We start from the raw sequence: 22,123 nt of genomic DNA, 5'->3' as shown, positions 1-22,123 counted from the left end.
ATCCAAACTGCTAATCTGCTGTTTTGTGCGTCATAGCCAGTGCATTGTTTTTCTAATCTTCTACATCACACAGAAGCTACAAGTCTTCAGCTTTTCTCCCTACAAACCATTGCTTAGCAAATGTGAATGTAAGGGCAGACTTGGATCACTGAATCATAACTGGTAGCTTTTTGAATGTGATTGCAAGGACAGGCTTGCGTGGGTTATCACTGAGTCATAACTGGTAGCTTTTTGAATGTGATTGCAAGGACAGGCTTGCGTGGGTTATCACTGAGTCATAACTGGTAGCTTTTTGAATGTGATTGCAAGGACAGGCTTGCGTGGGTTATCACTGAGTCATAACTGGCAGCTTTTTGAATGTGATTGCAAGGACAGGCTTGCGTGGGTTATCATTGAGTCATAACTGGTAGCTTTTTGAATGTGATTGCAAGGACAGGCTTGCGTGGGTTATCATTGAGTCATAACTGGTAGCTTTTTGAATGTGATTGCAAGGACAGGCTTGCGTGGGTTATTATTGAGTCATAACTGGTAGCTTTTTTAATGTGATTGCAAGGACAGGCTTGCATTGGTTATCACTGAGTCATAACTGGTAGCTTTTTGAATGTGATTGCAAGGACAGGCTTGCGTGGGTTATCACTGAGTCTCTGCCCTCCTGCACGGAAGCAGCACTGCACTGAAGCCTTCTCTAACAGAGGCAAAGAGCTAATAACGAAAGTAAGAAAGCAATTATTATTTTAGCTTTAATGACAAACCTGTGGTTTTTAACTGCACGTTAAATTATAAATACTGATTATTAACAATGAATATAATCTTTAGTTGAATACATTATTGTGTTAGTGAGACTTTTCAATCTCATAATGTCTTCAATAAACTAAAGCCCATTTATGGATGATCTTACTACTCCCTCTAGAGGTTAAAAAAATAATAATAATAAAAAATAAAAAAGTGACCATTACAATTCTCAAGCCCTGTGCTTGACAATAGGTTCTGGTGATTTCTGCTATAAACGGGTTTATTCAGATGAGAGAGTATACAGGTTATCTGTGTAGACCGATCGAGAACTTACCTGGAAACTCACTAATACTATGCAATAAGCCCTTTCAAACCAGTTTTAGCTGTTGTATATGTTAATGTTTTCATGTTTACGTTTGCCACAAGGGTGATGCCCTGTAGGAATGGACATGGAATTTGCTTTGACAATAAAATCGAGTGGCAGTGGGACCACACACAGTCGACTAGCCATAATAGTCGACTGTAAATATGCACCTACATCACTCTACTGACTTATATTTCATGATGTTAGTCTAAGTTTTTGTTTAGCAGATCTTAGAAATCGTCAACGTAACTTCCTCTGTAGGTCAAGAGCAAACTTCACGGACATGCCATGCTTATTCCACTCCCTCAATTGCTCTGCTGTGCTACGTGTCCACGTAGCAGTGTAGTTGACGTGAAAAGGCGGGGCGTCGGTTTGACTGATAGCAACCTCAGTGTGATGTGGAAGTTGTGATCCTGGCAGTGCAGAGTCAATCAATAGTCAACATTACTGTTACAAAGAAGAAATGATTAAGAAATTCGACAAAAAGGACGAGGAGTCTGGTAAGTAATCGCATTATTTTTATTTACAAACTAAGTGTTATAAAATTTTTAACACTTTGCATTTTCAGTCTGAAGGATGGCCAAGCGAATGTGTGTACCTTACCGTATGCAGGCCTTACGAGCCTCGATGTTTTCTTACTTTTTATTCTGGGATTGAAGCAGTATTTGGGGCCTGATTCTGCCGCGTTATCTGACCCATTAAGAAGTCGTAAAATAAAAAAAAGTGAACATTCTGGGCTAATGTTCCCGCGAGATCTTGATTAGTCAGCATTAATAATACAGATATGTTAATGTAATGCATGTACTAATTTACCGATACAGGTATGCAAACAATACATGACTGGTTAATGTAGTTAATTTCACACGTAACTATCGCAGCTTGCTTTAAGTTTTACATTAGTGATGAAGTAAAATAAAACTCAACTATAGCGCAGTGCATACAAGTGCAGAATATGTGCAGTGTACAACTCAACTCAACCCAACATAGTACCCCATTCAGATCTGAGTCATCAGTTGCCCTATGTTGGTACATCTGTATGACAGTGTACTAGGATATACCAAAAGTATTTTTGAAAAGTATCCAATTTTATTTTTATGGTATCAGGTTCGAATAGCTTTCTTTTTACCCTAAACAGTACTAGTAGCTTATATTTGATGTTTCTGTTATGTAGTTATAAAGCCCTTTCCAACCTTTATTTTTATTTGTGTAGGAAGTGGCTCTAACCCTTTTCAACATCTGGAGAAAAGTGCTGTTCTTCAAGAGGTAGGACAGTACAGTTTCAATGAAATTGGCTTTAATACTGTACATACATGTGTTATTATTATTATTATTATTATTATTATTATTATTGTGATTATTATTAGTACTAGTAGTAGTCATATTATGTGTTGTTACTACCACGACAATTTTTATGCAAAGGAAGAATCTAAGAAACACTAGGTATGTTTTAACTATAGCAAAATCACCTTGTGTACATACAGTTCAGGTATTTCTAGGGATCAGTCCTGTGTATGTTTTATATTCAGCCTGGTTTAGAAAACTGTTCAGGTCAATACTGACAATGTGTTGTTTTCCTTTTATTTCCTAATTTGTTTCTGCGTGGATTGTTTGCAGGCGCGTATTTTTAATGAAACTCCAATAAACCCCAGAAGATGTCTTCATATCCTCACAAAGATTATTTATCTCCTGAACCAGGTGAGAAAATAACTTTTTTCGTAAAATCTGTAATAAAAATAAATATCTAAATAAACAGATTGTAAAACTTTAAATAGCAACTTTTTTTTTTTTTTTTTTTTTTTTCATTTTTCATTTTTATTTTAAATCTTGAACTATGTTTTTATAGGGTGAGCATTTTGGAACAACGGAAGCTACAGAAGCGTTTTTTGCCATGACCAGGCTGTTTCAGTCAAATGATGCAAGTACCATTTTGATTTCTATAATGCATATTTTGTACAGCTGACTGGCAAATAACATTGTTAGGTAAAGTTTCTACAATGAAAACTGTACAATATAAATTGTAATTTAAATAGTTTATATCATTCAGTAAACCAAGCATTGCTTTGCATCCGTGCATTTCTTAAATACCAATAATTATAATTATTTTTGTAGATAACCTGTCTTTTGAACATAAGGTTTTTACCCTGCTTTCAGGCTTTAGTGCTTAACAGAATATGTAGCCTTTAGTTTTGTGAAGGTATTATTCTTTAGACACAAATGTATTTATTCACAGTTTTTGCCAGTCATCCCATGATTATATTAATAACTTTTATTTTACAGCAAACACTGAGAAGAATGTGCTACCTGACTATAAAAGAGATGGCAAACATCTCTGAGGATGTGATCATTGTCACAAGCAGGTAAGGATGTTTTGTGTTTATTGGGTGCATTTCTTTACACTCACATAAAGAGTAAATAAGTATGTCAGCTTTTGAATATAACATCTATCTTTGTCTGCATTAAGATTTCCCATTCCCAGAATATTTTGACCCTGACGGTACTTTTTCTAAAGATGTCATACATAAAACTACTTGGACAACAGGAGAGTGCTGAGCTTATTATATTCAATGCTGCTGATTTTTTTTTTTTAATTATGTATCATTTTGGAATCTATTTGCATTAATTGACAACAGACAGCTGCATTGTGTAGTTTACTTGATCAAAGTACCAGTAATTCCTTGAATTCAGCTGCTTAACTTTAGTTCATGCATATATATTTTTTCTATAAATAGTTATTATATATACAAAATAGTTCATAGGCGGTACAATTAAATTTTTTGGCCATCTAAAAATTATTGTATAATGATGCAGATTTTCTCCTGCTTCATTGTAGTTTGACCAAGGATATGACGGGAAAGGAAGATGTCTACAGGGGCCCTGCGATCAGAGCTCTTTGCCGTATTACTGATGTGAGTGCCTGTGGATTTTATTAAGTACTTGTAATTGTAGTCTTCCAATTACAAAATGCAAGTACCAAAAAAAACAACCTTGCTTCATTATGCATCACAGTCATAAGTCTCTCCAAATCACATGGTCTAGTAAGAATACCAAACTGAAGGGTCGGCTGCAGGCAATCACTGCCTGATCTGGTTCAATCTCAGCCCCTTCCCCTCCTCAACCCACAGAAAACAACCCGCCAAGCATGGTCAGGGTATCAAACTTATAACAGTATTTACATTGACATGACCTGCTTGTTGTTCCCTGGCTATAGGGATTTTACGTAGGAAATCACTTAACCAATTGTGAAAAAAATGGCATTCATTTCTTTGCATGCAGTATGCGTGTCACACTACATTTTTACTTGTATCTAGAAAACCACTTATCTATTTACAAAATATTTTCATAATACCAATTGCTCTAGTTTTGTATTTACAGCATGGCTGGATAGTACTAATATATTATATTTATAATGTATGTATTTTATGTTACACAGACCACTATGTTGCAAGCAATTGAGAGATACATGAAACAGGCCATTGTGGATAAAGTGCCCAGTGTGTCGAGCTCTGCGTTGGTTTCATCATTGGTAAGTTAATAACCTGAGCTTCAAATTTGTTGTCACATTCAGTTGTTACTTGAGTACTTTTGCATGACGTGTGTATAGCACCACCAGTCTTTGTAATATCTTAGTGTTTGTGAACATTTGCAATAAGTCTTTAGATTAATTTAGCGAGTAATGTCCTTCTTGTTTTTAGCATATGGTGAAGATGAGTTATGACGTTGTTAAACGTTGGGTGAATGAAGCTCAGGAGGCTGCCTCTAGTGACAACGTGATGGTGCAGGTAAGCATGTGCTGAGGTGTTGAATTTCACAAATAGCTTTCACTGATAAGATGGAATTGCTTTAGATCAACGCTTTATAGTTTGTGGTTATACATTTGAATCCACATGGGGGGAGGGGGGACGACATGCTGGTTATACATTTTTGTAAAGGCTGCATTTTTTACATTTTTTATAAGATGACCCAACTGTATGTATTTGTAGTGTGAAGCCACACATTACAAATATGACAAACTGACCCCCATTTTTAATTTTATAATTGTGTGTTTGTCTTAGTTAAACAAATATCATATATTCAGAAACATTTTTACTTTGTAGTTTTAAACGTCTACTTTGTTGTACACATTTTTCTTCCACACACAGTACCATGCATTAGGTCTTCTATACCACCTGAGAAAAAATGACCGCTTGGCTGTGTCGAAAATGTTGAACAAATTTACCAAGTCTGGCCTGAAGTCCCCGTTTGCATACTGTATGCTGATACGTATTGCCAGCAGACTGCTGGAGGAGACAGATGGAGGGTAGGCTCTGCTTTATCTCCAGTGAATTCTTCACTAAATGGACTTTAAGTGTTTCATTTTACATGTTAAATTTTGTCGACCAGTGAAATTTAGAATTCTGTTTTTCAGCTAACTTCTATTTGGTTATTGTTGCAGACATGACAATCCTTTGTTTGACTTCATTGAGAGTTGCCTGCGAAATAAGCATGAGATGGTGGTATATGAAGCAGCTTCAGCCATTGTACATCTTCCCAACTGTACAGCAAGGGAGCTTGCACCAGCTGTCTCAGGTGAAGTTAAGAAGCGATATGAAGAGAGAAGCTATATTTATTTAGTAGTAATTTATCACCCAGCCATTTTAAACTTTTTTTTTTTTTTAAACAGTGCTCCAGCTGTTCTGTAGCTCTCCAAAAGCAGCTTTGAGATATGCAGCAGTTAGGACTTTAAATAAGGTAACTAACAAAACATTTGAAGCTACATTCTTAACCCTTTGCAGTCCATTTATTCAGCGCTTGTGAGGCGCGTCGGGTCCAATTTATTTTCACAATTGCTGTTTAATTTATTTATTTATTTATTTTTTTTTAGAGTAAAACAGGTTTAAAAGGCATTGAATCGCAAAAGGGCACTCAATACTGTATTGCCACCCAAGCCCCACCCCTTGTTCGCTGTATTTTTCACATAACTTTATGGACGTGCATACTGATAAATCCTCTCCTGATCACTCGTTTTATCACCAATCTCCTCAATAATGCGATCCAAGTCATTATTTTATTACTGTAACATCTCAAAAGCTCTCCAGATGTCCGTGATATTTTTTGACGCTGGATGCAGAAGCAGCTGTCTCCTTTGTATTTGTCTGTTATCTCTAGTGCATGGGGCTATGAGAAGTCTTTTTTTTTTTTATTCGGCTCCTATCGGTCTCACTCAGCCATTGAAAGGTTTTCTCTGCTTTTTCTGGAGAAAAAATGACTAGTGACCTGTGCCTTATGTCTTTTTGATGTTGGACTGGAATTGAAATTGTAATGTCGGACCGCAAAGGGTTAAGTGCTGGAAAAAATGTTTTATATATTGGTGTGGATGCATATGTTTTAATTGTCAACCCCTTTATTAATGTATTTTTTTTGCAGCTGACTTGTTTGTGAACATATGTGATGATGTTAAAATTATGACAACTGTCAAGAGCAGCAGTGCTGCCATCGGATAGCACAATCAAAATGCACTAACACACTGCTTATTCTAGGAACATTGAAACCTGTCCAGCACAAACTAGGAAGGTTTTTACTTTCGTAACATGTATTTCTGTGTTTGGGTTAGGTGGCGATGAAACATCCATCAGCAGTAACAGCCTGTAACCTGGACTTGGAGAATCTAATTACAGATTCAAACCGCAGCATTGCTACGCTGGCAATCACCACCCTGCTGAAAACAGGCAGCGAGAGCAGTGTGGACAGGCTTATGAAACAGATCTCATCCTTTGTGTCTGAAATATCTGATGAGTTTAAGGTAAATTTATTTTGGTTAAATGTTTTAACAGTGGGTGAAAATATCAAACATCTAGTATTGTTGGATTGAGTAAAAAGAAGATAGTCTTTAAGTATTTAGTATTCCCCCACTCTTGTGCAAAAAGCTTGTACAACTATGTGTGATACATTTTGTAGGTGCTGTCATCAATCCAATGGAGGTCATACCAAATTTAATATACACTGAATTGTCATATTATAATCAAGACACTTTTTTTTTACTGAAGGTATTCACTTTTATTTTGGTATAATGGTAAACAAATACATGTATTGTCATTGAAAGATGTGACTGAAATGTTAAGTAAAGAAACATAGAACAAGTTAATCCTGCTTTAATGAAGTCTTGTGTTTTAGGTGGTTGTAGTGCAGGCAATCAGTGCACTCTGTCAGAAATACCCCCGCAAGCACAGTGTGATGATGAACTTCCTCTCCAACATGCTCAGGGATGATGTAAGTTGTACACTTGTTTACATGACCACAAAACAAAGGATTGTATTAGTTAGTTATTTTTAGAACAAAAACTAGTGTCTCTGAAAGATCGCTGGGGAATTGGTTATAAATATGATGGTGACTTTTTTCATGTCAGGGTGGATTTGAGTACAAGCGTGCTATTGTGGATTGCATCATAAGTATCATTGAGGAGAACCCAGAGAGTAAGGAAACTGGCCTTGCTCACCTGTGCGAGTTCATAGAAGACTGTGAACACACTGTTCTGGCCACCAAGATCTTGCATATGCTGGGCAAGGAAGGACCCAGGACCCCCACGCCTTCCAAATACATCCGCTTCATTTTTAACAGGGTTGTTCTTGAGAGCGAAGCTGTACGAGCAGGTAGGGAAACTTGCAGTTTGGTATGTCATTGTAGGATATTAAAAAAAAAAAAAAAAAAAAAAAGTTATAAGCTTTTGCTTATTGCAACAGTGAACATGAACTTATATTATCCTTTATTTGCAATTTAGTTCATAACCCACAAATATTCTCCCTTAGCTGCTGTGAGTGCTTTGGCTAAGTTTGGAGCTCAGAATGATGAACTTCTTCCCAGTGTGCTTGTTCTTTTACAGAGGTGAGGTTTAGGCATGTGTGTGCCAACATATGCAGCTTTATTTATTTATTTATTTAATTTTATTTAATTGGTGTAACATTTTTGGTTCTGTTACAGGTGTATGATGGACAGTGATGATGAAGTACGTGACAGAGCTACATTCTATATGAATGTGCTCTTGCAGAAACAAAAAGCACTGAATGCTGCTTACATTTTCAATGGTGAGAAGAAAGACTTATTCTTTCAAAGTTCACAAAAAAGCATAATTTGCTAGATACCAGCTGCTCTGTAAAGTTTAGTCTTTTACTCCCTTAAGTTTTAATAGAAGGTATACTAGCAAGTTCTGTTTTTCTACTACAATAATGCATCCACCACAGTGGTGTTAATAGCTAATTTACCATAAAATTCAGAACAGCAAACAACTTGCATAAGTGTGTGAGATAATGATGAGTCATTCATTCTAACCCTTTTCTTCATGAGTTTCATAAGGAATGTGTTCATTGTACTGGGTTGTATTTTTGGACCGATTTACCTTCCAAAATTGATGCTACTTTAAATAGAAACGTAATCTTATAAATTGTTTTGCAGGTTTGTCTGTATCTGTTGCTGGTTTGGAAAAATCTCTACATCAATACACTCTTGAACCCACAGAAAAGCCATTTGATATGAAAACTGTTCCTCTGGCTTCTGCACCAATTAATGAACAGAAAACAGGTCAGAGAAAATCTGTTTTAGATAGATATTACATTGTCATTACTGCAACAAAATGGTTTTGCCAGTATAAAAACAGAACATAGTCTTGTTTACAAAAAATCTTTATCTTCTCTGCTATTTAGAAATTGCCACAGTGGTTACCAGTAAAATCCCAGAGAAAGTGGGTCCATCTCGTCAAGACATATATCAAGGTAAGTTCTGAAAAAAAATTCAGAAAAATAAATAATTACAACAGTAACCGTTTTTTAAGAAAACAAGAGATATGTTTGGGGGTCTGCAAACCTGTAGAAAAATAGGATCTTGAGTATACATTTCTTTTCCAGAACAACTGGCAGCCATACCTGAATTTAAGGCCCTGGGTCCTCTGTTCAAATCTTCTGATCCAGTTCAGCTCACAGAGGCAGAGACGGAGTATGTGGTTCGCTGCATAAAACACACTTTCACAAATCACATGGTATTTCAGGTATGACTGCTGTCTTATTTATTTCCTATTCAGTTTTTATTAAACTTGGTTACAAGAAGAATCTGAGGATATATAAAGGGACCTGCCAAGTGTGTCACACTTGCAAAGCACAAGTTGTTGATAGTATCAGAATTTGGAGAAGCATGGAGATGCTTGTTCTGTCTGTCCTTATCTAATACTTAGATTTTTTTTTTATCTTTCAGTTTGACTGTACAAATACCTTGAATGATCAGCTTCTACAGAAAGTTATGGTGCAGATGGAACCTTCGGAAGCTTATGAAGTGGTCCATTATGTGCCGGCACAAGATTTACCATATAGCCAGCCTGGGTCATGTTACACTCTTGTCAGACTGCCTGATGATGATCCCACTGCAGGTACATGTGGGGCATTTTTAGACTCATGGATTAATTCACTTGGTGGTTGATCTAATGCATTTTAAAATGAATATTGCTTTACATTTGTGGGCTATGTACTAGTGACTGAGTAATGTGAAATATAGATGTCTGGTTTTGGGACCTGTCAGCACTTCCATACTAAACCTGCAAATATCGTGTTCCAAAGACTTGAAAGTATTTAAGCAATACCGTGGTTTTTTAAATGATCAGTGATATGATAAATTGCTGGTTAGGAAATGCCCTTAAATGTGTATTTCTTTTGTTTTCAAGTTTCTTGTACGTTCAGCTGCACAATGAAGTATTTAGTACGGGACTGTGACCCAAACACAGGGGAGCCAGATGAAGACGGTTACGATGATGAATATGTGGTAGGTAGTGTGTGTGTGTATATAGATATAGGTATTGGCCATGGCTTATGAAAGACCAAATGTCATAACAATTTCATATGCTGTTATTAAAAGTCATTGTTTTCCTTTTCCAGTTGGAAGACCTAGAGGTAACTGTGGCTGACCACATACAGAGAGTCTTAAAACCCAACTTTGGGGCTGCATGGGAAGAAGTGGGAGATGAATTTGAAAAAGAAGAAACATTTGCTCTTGCTTCTGTAAAAACTCTTGAAGGTACCAAAATTCCTCTTGCAAAACTGGCACTTAGTTACTGCTTTAGCACATAACTGGTTTACTGGGACCAGTCTAAATCCCTATACACCCAGTCTGTTGCTAAATTGTAAATGGTCATATAGAATTAGTTGTTTATGGAAGGCTGCAGAAAGCCTTTTCTTAATATGCATTTATTTAATCTATAGCCATCAGATGTGGAAGTACAATCAAGCTAGTCACAGCTAGGTTTGCAAAGTCAGTTGCACTATAAACTAGCAGATCTTTGTATGGCACGTACATAATTACAAGAAATTCAGGTTGTGTGAGTCTAGATTTAACCACAGATAGTCTGAACATTTAAGCATTATGAGAAAATGTACTTTTACTATATGCAAATAAGGTCTTGGTGCTAGTAATGGTTTGAAAAAACTGGTCCACTGCATACTTGTATTACAAATGCAGTATACACAGCTGTCTAACTAGTTGTTGTAGAAATTATTACTAGTAGCGTTTTAATTATAGCATGTTGCCACCTTTTCAGGTGTAGTTTTAAATAATGTATTATTGTACTTTTTATTCCAGAGGCTGTTGGTAACATTATTAGCTTCCTGGGAATGCAGCCATGTGAAAGATCAGACAAGGTCCCAGAGAACAAAAACTCACATGTGCTCTTCCTCGCAGGTAAGCTGAGGGATTTGTGGTGTTAAAAAAACAGCATTTATACATTTGGTTTAAAGCAGAATGTGTTAGACAGAGAAGTGAGGATATAAGTACAGGTAGTTCTGTATAACCAATATTAATACAGGAGTTTCTGTTGTTTTATTTGTATTTTTTTTAAATGTCCATGTGCATTATATATGCTGAAACCTCTGGTATACGTGTTCTTTTCCAGGTGTTTTCAGAGGTGGCCACGACGTGTTGGTGCGCTCCAGGCTTGCTCTAGCTGATGGAGTCACAATGCAGGTGACAGTGCGGAGCACAGAAGAGACCGCAGTAGATGTTATCCTTGCTTCCGTTGGCTAAACCTGTTTCGGTACAGGCTACTGTGTACATTTTAGACCAAAACATTTTTTTATAAGAAAATCAGTGGCCCTCCTTAAAACAATGGGTTCAGTTAATCCCTTTGTTAGATTATATGTGTGCTATAGAAAATTACCTTGCATGGTTAACATGTTGACAGCTTAACTAAATGTACTTTGACATTTACATTATTTTGAATCAATTAAACAGTAATAATTCAACTTGGCTTCGAAACTTTGTTTTAATCACAGACTGGTAAAGGGTTTTAAGGCTGTCAAGTTTAACTGAACTAATTTTTTCTTCTCATACAGAATGCACAAAGTTCACATCTATTTTATATATATATATATATATATATATATGTGTGTGTGTAATTATATAATTAGTCCCAGTTTGGAGGGTTTTTTTTGTTTGTTTTTTTTTTAAGACTAAATCTTCAATCTTAAATGTATACTGTAGCAGAATGCAAGGAGCCTTGCACACTATTTGTGACCAGGGAATCATGTATCTAAAATCTTTATAAAACAAGCCTTTAATAAGTGAAAACAAATGTATCTTTTCTTTTAACACAAAGAAGGACCATTTTGGGCCTGATTTAATATTAAAAGAAGCTTTTCATAATTGTTAGAACCCCCTGATAAAGGTAGCCAAACACTAAAGAACTCGTGCACTGTGTTAATTATGAACAATACACATACTTGGAATTTGCTGTGGAAGTTTTACACTGCATTTCTGTATAACAAGAACATTGACACATCGCTACAGGCTCTTCAGTGTAGTATTAGTACCGATAAGTATTATTTATTGAATAATCATGAACAGAAAATCCCATTTTTGAAAAACGAATTTATTTGCATAAAATAAAGATTCATTATAATTGCTTCTTTTGAATTTGTTTTGTTGCTGTGTTTAACAGGAATGGCAGTACATTCCTTTAATGTCACCACAAAAAAACAGTTGTATTAGTATACACTATTGTATGAACATACAACACTCATGAAACAGGGAATCCACTACCCCTGGAAGTTCACGTTTCAATACAATTCGCTGGCTTAGTGCTGGAGGTCTTAAAGAATCTGATATTTGTAGTTTCTTTGATTACTGATATGCTTGAATTCTACATTTATTGTTTGCTACATACTGTATTTGTATAATTGAACTCCATCTCATTTATTTGGTCATTTTGAAGTTCAGGTATTAAATAATTTATTGAATTGAAAAGTACTTTAAAAGTAGTGATAGGCACCAATATTGATATTGTGATGGTATCGATATTGTTCGATACAGATAATTTCCATACTGCGATATCGTGGAATTCTAAGGTATTTGCTTTATCAGTAACTTTTTCAACGAAAATTGAGAGCTTTTGTTGAAATAAACAACTAAGCTAAACATCAGTGTTCTTGAAGTTTCAACAATATCAATTTTCTATGCTGTAATGGATTTATTTTTCAGCATAGCAAAACCACACTACATATGTCACACTACATACCCTCCATAAAGAAATGCAAGGAATGCTTGCAGAGATATGCTTTTTAATGCGAATGCTGCTACAGTACTAACGCAATATAATCAAGTTATTTTATATTGAATTACAATAGACCCTATCCATAACAATCATTATCAATCTCAAAGACAAAGAAACACTGCACACTACAGTATTACTTAAGCATTTTACTTCACTGATTGATATTTGGGTACCAAACACTATTTGCATTCAGCATTAAGTTTGACACTATTGGCTAGCTGTAGGGTGTTATTCCAAGGATCACTAAGAAAAGTAAGTTATTGCTTTTCATATGTAAATATCTGTGTGTGTGTGTGTGTGTAATATATATATATATATATATATATATATATATATATATAATCAAAACACATGCACAATATCGATGTCAAACGTTCATATTGTTGACCACTATTTTAAAGGGTTGGAGGGGATGCAACTCAACATTCTTTAAACCTCTATGCATCTTAACAGTTACAATACAATTTAAACTGGAAGATACAGGATGTCAGTAATTGAGGCACTCCATGTAACATTTGTACAACATGCATTTTAGTTTGTGATCATAATAGGAAGAGACCCAACCTACTAAATCCACCACATATCCTAATATGGTGGCAAAGTAATGCAAAATCATTTCTTGTTTAGTTTTCAGGAAGCCATATTAGTTGTAATCTAAAGCTTTAAACAAAGCAGTAGTGTATGATCAGAAAGAGTTGATAAAGCTGAGGTAAGCATTCATGAAGCCTGTGGGATCCTCCAGCTGTGGATAGTGACTGATATGATCATCAAGAACTGACACTGTGGACCTCTGAACAAGTTTTCTGTTGAGAGAAAAAAATTCCTGGTTAAAAACAGCTAGCATCCATACTTCTATAGCTTTCTACTTCATATTAGCCTGCAGGGGTGTGACGGTTGAATTTAAGTTAATCACGTCTATGTTTTGACTAACTTGATGACAGCAACATCCCAATACAGTGAAATACATGTATATTTGCACTTACTGGTACAGAGTAATAAACTGAGGATGAGGGTTCACTGGGTCCAGCGGTCCATAAATCAGATGTACTGAAATACAGGAAGTAATCCTTATACTAAGTGGGGTGGGTATTGTACAAAAAAAATAAAAATGGTAGTTACAAAGCTGCCACAGTGTTTGGTGACTGACACACTCAATAAAGTCCTGTTACAGGTGGTGTCCCATGAATATCAGTCATTTCAGTGCTGGTCACAATGATACAGACCAGTCACTTTCCAGACAGTTGGTACACAGCTATAGTATAAATTAACTTTACATCAGGTTTAAAAACCATTCAATCGGATATGAAATTCCCCTTGAATTATGCCCCCTTGAGAAGCTTGGTTTTTGTTCACAAAAACACCCACTTCTAGTGTAGACTTATTACATACTGGTGGAACTTTTAATTGTAGATCTATTAAAATGATTGGTTTCCTGCAGAACACTTGTTTCATCACGTTTAAGAACTACATAGTAAAATGTGGAAAATGTCCATTTTAACAAGTCTAGAGATTTATCAGATTATACAAACAGTGCGCCAAATAATCAGATTAGTAGATTGTATGCATGGGTATCTTTCAGCATCAGTTAAAACAGATTGGATTTATAAATAAACTAGCATATTTTATAAATAAATGTTTACTTGGTGAACACTGATTTACTGGGCATAACAAAACTACCCCATTTCCATTCTACAGCTATGCCCAAAAGTTGCTTCATAAAGTCAAATGAAACCTGTTGAATACTTCTACGTTAACATGTTGAATTACGTACTGCTTTGTACTTTTCCATAAACTTAACGACAAACTGACAAACTGAAAAATGTGACATTTCTAAATCTAATATGAAACACTGTACTACTATTATGGCTTTTGGTAGACTTTTGCAATATAATTTTGTAGTTTATGACAGCAGAATGTTTACGAACAAGAAGAGGCCATTCAGCCTATCCATGTTCATGCTCATACAGAACTGTACTCACAAGGTACTGTGGTAGTCGTGAGGGACCCAACCCATCGGTCTCTGTGCTTCAGCCTCTGGTTAATGTACTGCAGAATACTAAAACAGAAATACATTTTAGGTCATTTTAATTTTTCAAACAAAGGGAGAATCATTCTGTTACAGGACTTTATTTTGGATCACTTTTGTTTGATAAACTCTATCAATGGTTTTCTCTTAAATCTAATAGGTCCTTGAATGCAATTGTAGGCTGGTGGACATCATTAGAAAGGGTTCAGTGTAATCATAATTTGTACTTAAAACTAGGGATATACTTTAATATAATTATTACATATATAGGTATTAATATAAGGCAAGCCCCTTATATGATACGAACTCTAAAATAATAGAACCTTTCAAACAGTCGACTGATCTCACCAAGACATTATGGGATTTGGGTTTTTGTTATTTGATTGTGATAGTATTTCAAAGCAAAGTGGCTGTATGTGAAGTATCTGTGTATGAATAACATGGGCTCAAATACCAACATCTCCATCAAAACCATACCTAGTTCACTTCCACACATGTTGAAATGTCTCTATACCATACTTCATTATCAACATCAGTAAATTAAGGCTCCCCTAATGCAATGAAGAGATGCAAGAACAGACATATTACCTGTCCATGACAAGGTGGCCATCATTTACACGGACCCCTGTCCACATATCCCAGAATTCACCATCTGTTGGCTGAGTGTATGGACCAAAAACAGCACCAATTCTGCAACATAAAAACAACACTGCTCATGTATTACAGAACTGCAATCAAACTGAATACTCCAGTTTAAATTGAAAATCATTCCTATTTGCATTAACCAGTTTCTGTGATAGCTGGTCATTTTCCCTGGATAAAACATGGAATGGCTCAACTCACCCCTTTGAGAAGACGACAAAGTTAATTAGTCTGGTCAGAATTGGAGAGAGAACCCCACTGTCTTTAAGCAGCTGTTATAAGACACAAAACAGGAAATAAAGAAGGTAAAGAACTCCCAATACAGTAAAAACAAAATCCCCACTTTGAAGTGGTGCCCATAATTGTTGATGTACTGTTGTTTCAGATACTGGGTTTTCGATTATTTTGCCGTCTAAACGTACTGTTACTTGTTCATGAAACACTTAATTCACTTTCAATGACAACTGACAATAGCAATAAAAACACCAATTTAGTGTATCTTTGTTTTGATCAAACCTGGGGCTATCTTTGGTCCCTTTTAGGTAGAGCAGAACAGTACGGGTTATGAACCAAGAGCTTTGATGCTGCCATCCCTTTGTCAAAACAATGAACCAAAATTAACATTGATTACTTGCTACATGCACTACAGTAACTAAAACCAAAGTGTTTAATAAAATGCCATGCTTAGTTACCCATAAACAGTTGCTCTATGTCTTTTTGTTTGTATTCCCTTGCAAGTTTTTACTGCTAGACCAGCAGTAGAGTTTTGGTTGATTCATGTAGTCTATCAATATCAGTAACATCAACAAACCTTTTGTAGGAATCTTGGATAGTGTGTTTCAGGAAAGATGCCTAAAACGCAGTAATAAAAAGATTAGGCATTACAAACAGAATCACCCGTAGAGACATCAAATACAAGTGACAGCCCCGATAGGCAAAATATAGCAACCATACCTCCATTTGACAAACACAGGCTGCTGATCATTAAATGTCCAGTTTTATTGTGTTCGTTCCTGGAAAGTTAAGAGGAATGAGTTAGTACACATTCCATCATACTGCAGTAAATAAAACCAATCCAACACCTTTTTTTCAAATATAGAAATGATGTTACTGCTTTTGTAAAAAACTCCTATTAGACAACAACTTATACCTCAGAAAAAAAGACTGTTTGTAAAGCATCCTCATGTTACATGTTTAGGAAGCAAAGGCACAGTGTGGTCCAGTAGTTAAAGTCCAGGACACTGACGGACTCACTGTGTGACCCTGAGCAAGTCACTTAACTTCCTTGTGCTCCATCCTGCGGATGAGATGTTAAATCAATGTCCTATTGTAAGTGACTCTGCATAAAATGCACATAAATGCTATATAAAAACAAAGATATTATTATTATTATTGTAAAACACACTCTGCAGTTATTTTCACCTGTAGAGGAGTTCCAGTGCAACTGTGTCTCCATAGTCATGAGAGAGGATATTGATTTTCTGATCACGCAGGCCCAGATGTGCCATCAGTGCTTCCACAATGTTGGCCTGCTCAAAGATGGAATACCGATGAGGCCTCTGGAAAAAAAAAGGCAATGAATAAATTACTGCATGAATAATTATACCACGTTGTTTCCTATCTATGTATCTATTTTAAAACGCACAATGGTGGTGTTTTTTTTTTTTTTTTTTTTTTTTTTTTTAAGTTTTGTCAGGGCAAATTCGACACAAACTTGTACAACAAACAGCAATTGGAATAGTTTATCAGGTAATATAGTATGAAATTAATCATAGTACAGTGTATTGTGAGCTGTATTTATAATAATGTTTATTTTTACATGCACAGTATATTTACTAATATTTATGAAGTTCACAATGTGTGGATGAATAATACTAACTTTGAATAAAGAACCTTTTTTTTTTTTTTAACAGAAACTATAACTAATATTATTTTTAAAACTACAACACATTATTCTGTAACAAAAGCTTTCTAACCACCGTGTTCGAGTCACACAGAATAAATCACTTGCAAAGAAACAATAGCTGCAAGATAAATACATTACTTCCATTTTGACAAAAATCAGACAATTATAACAAAAACACTTACAGGTTTGTCACTGAAACCAAAACCTAGGAAATCCAGTGCAATCACTCTGCTGAACCTCTGATTGAGACCATCCCATATCTAAAATTAAAGACAAAATGTAACAAACAAATATATGTATAAGCCAAGTATAACAGTTTTCTATTGTTCAATGTCATTACAAAAATCAGATTACCATTTACTTTCTTGAATATCCATACCCTTTCAAGGGACGTTGTTATGAGAATGACCTAACTCAGGTGTTGCCGAGCTTCAACAGAATGATGTGCAAAATACATCAGTAAATCAGTATATAAAATGTCTACATTAGTCTAAACTACTGTAACTCACCTTATACCAGTCATAACTTGATGTTGGGAATCCATGCAAAAGCACAACCACATCAGAACTTCCTACTGCACCCAAGGACTCTGACTCGAAAGACAGAAAAAAGCAGAAACAAAATATGGAATCAAGCCGTAATATTTACTGTTGACATGTATGTACTTTGGAATCATGGAGGCACAACCACATCAGAACTTCCTACTGCACCCAAGGACTCTGACTCGAAAGACAGAAAAAAGCAGATTATACATATATATATATATATATATATATATATATATATATATATATATATATATATATATATATATATATATATATATAGTTTTACTCTATGATTTTGGCCCAAATATTTATTTCTCACTGCATATTAGGAATACAAGGTCCTAAATAGCCTTAGATAGAGAAAGTATACTCCCATTGTTTAACAAAAACAGTAAATATGTTAGTAATTCCTCTCACCTCTGTAAAAGATGTGGTTTCCTTTGAATGTAAAAAAGGCCCCAGCAGTTTTCCAGGAATTAAGGGTTGGAGAAATGTGAGGTGGAGGGATGTGGAGATAGACAGCAATGAGGGGCACTGTCAGGAGCCCAACTTGAATCCACCACTCCCTCATCCTAAAGAAACATCATAGCAAATATGAATGAATGTCTTGGAAAGCCTATGCAAACATATATGCCAACCTACATTTATAAACAATCCATTTTGCTGGTCACTTTACAGCTGGTATGTGAAAAATATTAAATTTGTAACCACCTTCTTTCCAGTGATCAGAACAGTGTGCGAAAGAGAACCTAAACATAGAAAACTGTATTCTAGGTTTACACAAACCACAATAGCATATTTGAAATGTCTTTACACCATCTACTGAATCTTCTTAATGGACTGAGAATTAAATAATCTTTCTTTTTTTCTTATTATTATTATTAATACTGAGGCAACGCTCTATTCATGGCACAATTTACCAATGTATAAAAAATGAATAAATAAATCTGGCTATATCACTGATCAGCACTTTGAAGTTAATGTCAGTCCCCCAGTTAGCAAGCTCTTGTGTCAATAAAGGAGCCTTTGATTTCTAAATGTGGATAACATTCAGCAACATATGATTTCGGTAAGGTCCTACTTTATTATTTTTAAAGAAAAAGTTCAACCATGAATACAACTATACTGTGTATATGGATCATTCTACAAATGCGGTGGCTTTTGGATCTGAAAATTTCTTGGAAATGAAACTCACCATTCATTAAGAAAGAGTTGTGTAATGCATTTGTGAACATCTTATCTTTCTTATACAACTAATTTTAGAGCTTAATGAATTTCAGTTATTTTAATATTTTTAATCAAATAGAGGTTAAGCTGCTCTTTTGTCAGTGGTGTTACTCATATCTAAAATACAAATATTGGTTAACCACAATCTTATTTGTTTTTTTGCTCAACATGTTTAGGAAAGGAATATCTTCTAAAAATTCTAAAAGAAGATTTTTGTAATTATTTCTTTTTTTTTTTTTTTTTAAAAGCAAGTGTAAAATTGCATTGTATGCTATTTATCGATTTGAGCTGGCCCATTTTTCCTCTAATTTAAACAATAATTGAATATGTTTCACCAGATTTGCATAAGTATGTCCTTAACACGTTGTCTTTCAAAAAATGTTACAAGTAGGCATGTTGAAATGATGAATATTTAGGTTGTTGCATTCTTGTTACCAGAACATCAATCCTCGGTGCAGTAACACCACTGACACAATGTAACACCAATGACATTGACACATTATTGTATCAACAAACTTCATTAATTTATGAACTGTTAAGAAATATATAAAATTTTGAAAGCTGACATTAGTTTAAAATACATTGAAAATGATCAATTAAGATGTTTTATTCTAACAATTCAATCGTTTAAAATATTTTGAATACATTCTAAAGGAACAACTGTCCCTGTATCTTTTTTGTTTCTCTGCTGCACTTAATTTTGCCATACCTGACAAGTCATGTGATAAGATAATGCAATACAGTAATGATAATATATAATATATAATAGAACCATCTGGCCAACTCCTCCCATGCTGGACTTTCCTCTTTCCTCTATCCTCATTCTTCTCGATCTTTCCTCTGCTTTTGACACTGTTGACCACCCTGTCCTCCTCTCCACTCTCTCTAGCCTGGGCATCTCTGGCACACCCCTTGCCTGGCTACAGTTATATCTTTCTTCATGCACCTCTGCCATTGTCTTCAATAACCTCACTTCCCCGCTCCCCTCTCCCCCCTGACTGTTGGTGTCCCCCAGGGTTCAGTCCTCAGACCCTTACTATTCTCCCTGTACACCTCACCCCTAGAAGCTATCATTTCCTCATTTAACTTCCCCCACCATTTCTTTGCTGATTACACCCAGATTTTCTTTTCATTCCCCTGACCTGGTCGCCCGTATATCAGCCTGTCTGGTCGCTATCCAATCCTGTATGGCATGCCGATACCGCCTCATCAACCCATCAAAAACTGAAATCCCCCCCCCCCCCCCCCCCCCCCCCCCCCCCCCCCCCCCCCCCCCCCCCCCCCCCCCCCCCCCCCCCCCTCATTCCAACCCTCTCTGCTCGTAACCTCTGGGTCATATTCGATTCCACCCTCTCCCTTTTCAGCCATAACATGCAACTGCCGTTCTCACCTATTCAAAAATACACCCCTCCATCTCCTTCTCCACTACCAAACTCCTGGTCCATTCTGTCATTTTCACCCAGCTTGGTTATGCCTTTACACCACTTCAACAAATTCAAAATGCTGCTGCCTGTATTACATTTAACCTCCCCCATTCCTTCCACACTTCCACTCTCTTCCTCCAGCTACACTGGCTCCCTGTTTACCACCGTTGCCTGTTTAAATTCCTTACACTAGTATATAAATCTCTCCATGGCCATGCCCCACCATATCTGGCTGAACTAATCTGGCTAAGGAGCTGGATAATGTCTAAAAAGACACAAATAGACAGTGAATTTCCCCATTGTCAGTGGTTTTACCAGCAAGACCAGTAACACCACTGACGGTAACACCGCTGACAAATTTGAGGAATGAGAGACTTTCCAAGATGGAGACCATAGCCTCCAAGAAAAAATGTTAATCAACCCTTTATGTACCAGTTAAGCATTAAGTGTATTTGATATTTTTGCTGAAATTACATTTTCCCAGCAATAAAAGGAGGTAACACCACTGATGCTTTTAAAGTGTGACACACAAAATAACCATATAGTTCATCAAATGTATTGAAAAGTGCAAGGTTGTGCTCACTCACCAAGCAAGCCCTGCCTCCAATGACCTTTTGCAACAGTAAGGACTTCTTGAGACCCTTTTATTTCATTGTAATGGAGAGTTTTCATTGTGGTAACACTACTGATGTTAAATTGAGTGACAAATTTTAATTAAACATATTTAAATAATTGTTTAAGGCTACTACTTCTCCACATATCTAAACAAATATTTAAATACACCTGTTTACAAGCAAGCTTTAAAAACTATCAAAATATATTTTTTTACACTAGAAAAATGTCACAACACCTCTGCTCGTAATATGAGTGACGGCCAATTTTCATGCTCTCACTGGCTTTGAAATGTAAAATAAATTTAACTTTTGCAGCTAAAAGAGTAGAAAATAATGTGAATATTCATAAAGATCTTAATTAAACCAAGTATTTTGGTATTATGTGATTATTTGCCATTTTTATCTGAATTTAATTACTATAAAGGTGAGTGACAGCATTTGCCACCGCATTTATAGAATGACCCATGTATAGCCAGCTACTAGCGAACACGGTACGCACGTACACACTACTTCGTAGTCATGTAATCCGTAGGCTGTATTTATGCCAACTGACTAAACGTGAAATCACTTTGCAGTAACATGACATTAACAAGTTTAAAAAACACTGTACGGCAAAGGCATTTTAATAGGGTATTAACATTTATTACATAACATTTAAAAAACGTATTTTTAATAAATACATCACATACCTGCTTTGAGGGGTTTGTTCATTGTGAATTGGTGACCACTCCTGTGAAGCTATGTGACATGCACTTGTATCTGTGTGCTACGGATAATTGAAAGATCTAATTAAAATTTAAAACATTCACCACGTAGACGACTGCCATCTACGGGCAAGGAGAACTAATAGCAACTAATGTGTACATCTTAAAGCCAGAATACCAGCCAAGTTTTTTTTTTTTTTTGTTTTGTTTTTTTTTCAGAAAAAATAGAAAACCATGAAAATAAATCTTAAAGAGGTGACCCATTCTAATGGTTCGCGGTTCATGAGCAAATGGGTATTCTATGCGATACATGTGTCAGGCACATACAGAACATGTCCGATTCTCAATGTGCTTCTTGTTTGGACACTGTTCTCCTGAC

The 22,123-nt window shown here is 35.8% G+C and overlaps 2 protein-coding genes across 2 annotated transcripts; one reads left to right on the top strand and one right to left on the bottom strand.

Annotated features, from left to right (window-relative positions):
* The first annotated feature begins 1,461 nt into the window (after window positions 1-1,461).
* LOC121318232 (coatomer subunit gamma-2-like) lies at window positions 1,462-12,004 on the top strand. The gene is made up of 24 exons (XM_041254687.1): window positions 1,462-1,596; window positions 2,307-2,359; window positions 2,711-2,791; window positions 2,940-3,011; window positions 3,374-3,453; window positions 3,927-4,002; window positions 4,527-4,619; window positions 4,789-4,875; window positions 5,236-5,393; window positions 5,529-5,662; window positions 5,757-5,824; window positions 6,687-6,875; window positions 7,247-7,342; window positions 7,479-7,722; window positions 7,879-7,954; window positions 8,051-8,154; window positions 8,522-8,647; window positions 8,770-8,838; window positions 8,971-9,110; window positions 9,314-9,485; window positions 9,777-9,874; window positions 9,988-10,126; window positions 10,688-10,786; window positions 10,998-12,004. The coding sequence occupies exons 1-24, from the start codon at window positions 1,560-1,562 to the stop codon at window positions 11,126-11,128; spliced, it is 2,622 nt and encodes an 873-aa protein (XP_041110621.1). The 5' UTR covers window positions 1,462-1,559; the 3' UTR covers window positions 11,129-12,004.
* Window positions 12,005-12,085: 81 nt separating this feature from the next.
* Window positions 12,086-21,804, bottom strand: LOC121318233 (mesoderm-specific transcript homolog protein-like). Its single transcript, XM_041254688.1, has 12 exons — window positions 21,730-21,804; window positions 18,193-18,347; window positions 17,737-17,816; window positions 17,410-17,487; window positions 16,744-16,880; window positions 16,276-16,334; window positions 16,133-16,173; window positions 15,523-15,593; window positions 15,268-15,369; window positions 14,633-14,709; window positions 13,637-13,700; window positions 12,086-13,456 (listed from the first exon to the last, which is right to left on the bottom strand). Exons 2-12 carry the CDS (start codon window positions 18,344-18,346, stop codon window positions 13,339-13,341), a joined length of 981 nt encoding a protein of 326 aa, XP_041110622.1. The 5' UTR covers window position 18,347; window positions 21,730-21,804; the 3' UTR covers window positions 12,086-13,338.
* Window positions 21,805-22,123: the final 319 nt, after the last annotated feature.

The sequence above is a fragment of the Polyodon spathula genome, chromosome 7 (genome assembly GCF_017654505.1).
Source record: "Polyodon spathula isolate WHYD16114869_AA chromosome 7, ASM1765450v1, whole genome shotgun sequence".
In the NCBI taxonomy this organism is placed as follows: Eukaryota; Metazoa; Chordata; class Actinopteri; order Acipenseriformes; family Polyodontidae; genus Polyodon; species Polyodon spathula.
The sequence above is the reverse complement of the archived record's forward strand: the minus strand, read 5'-3'. Positions and strand labels throughout refer to the sequence as shown.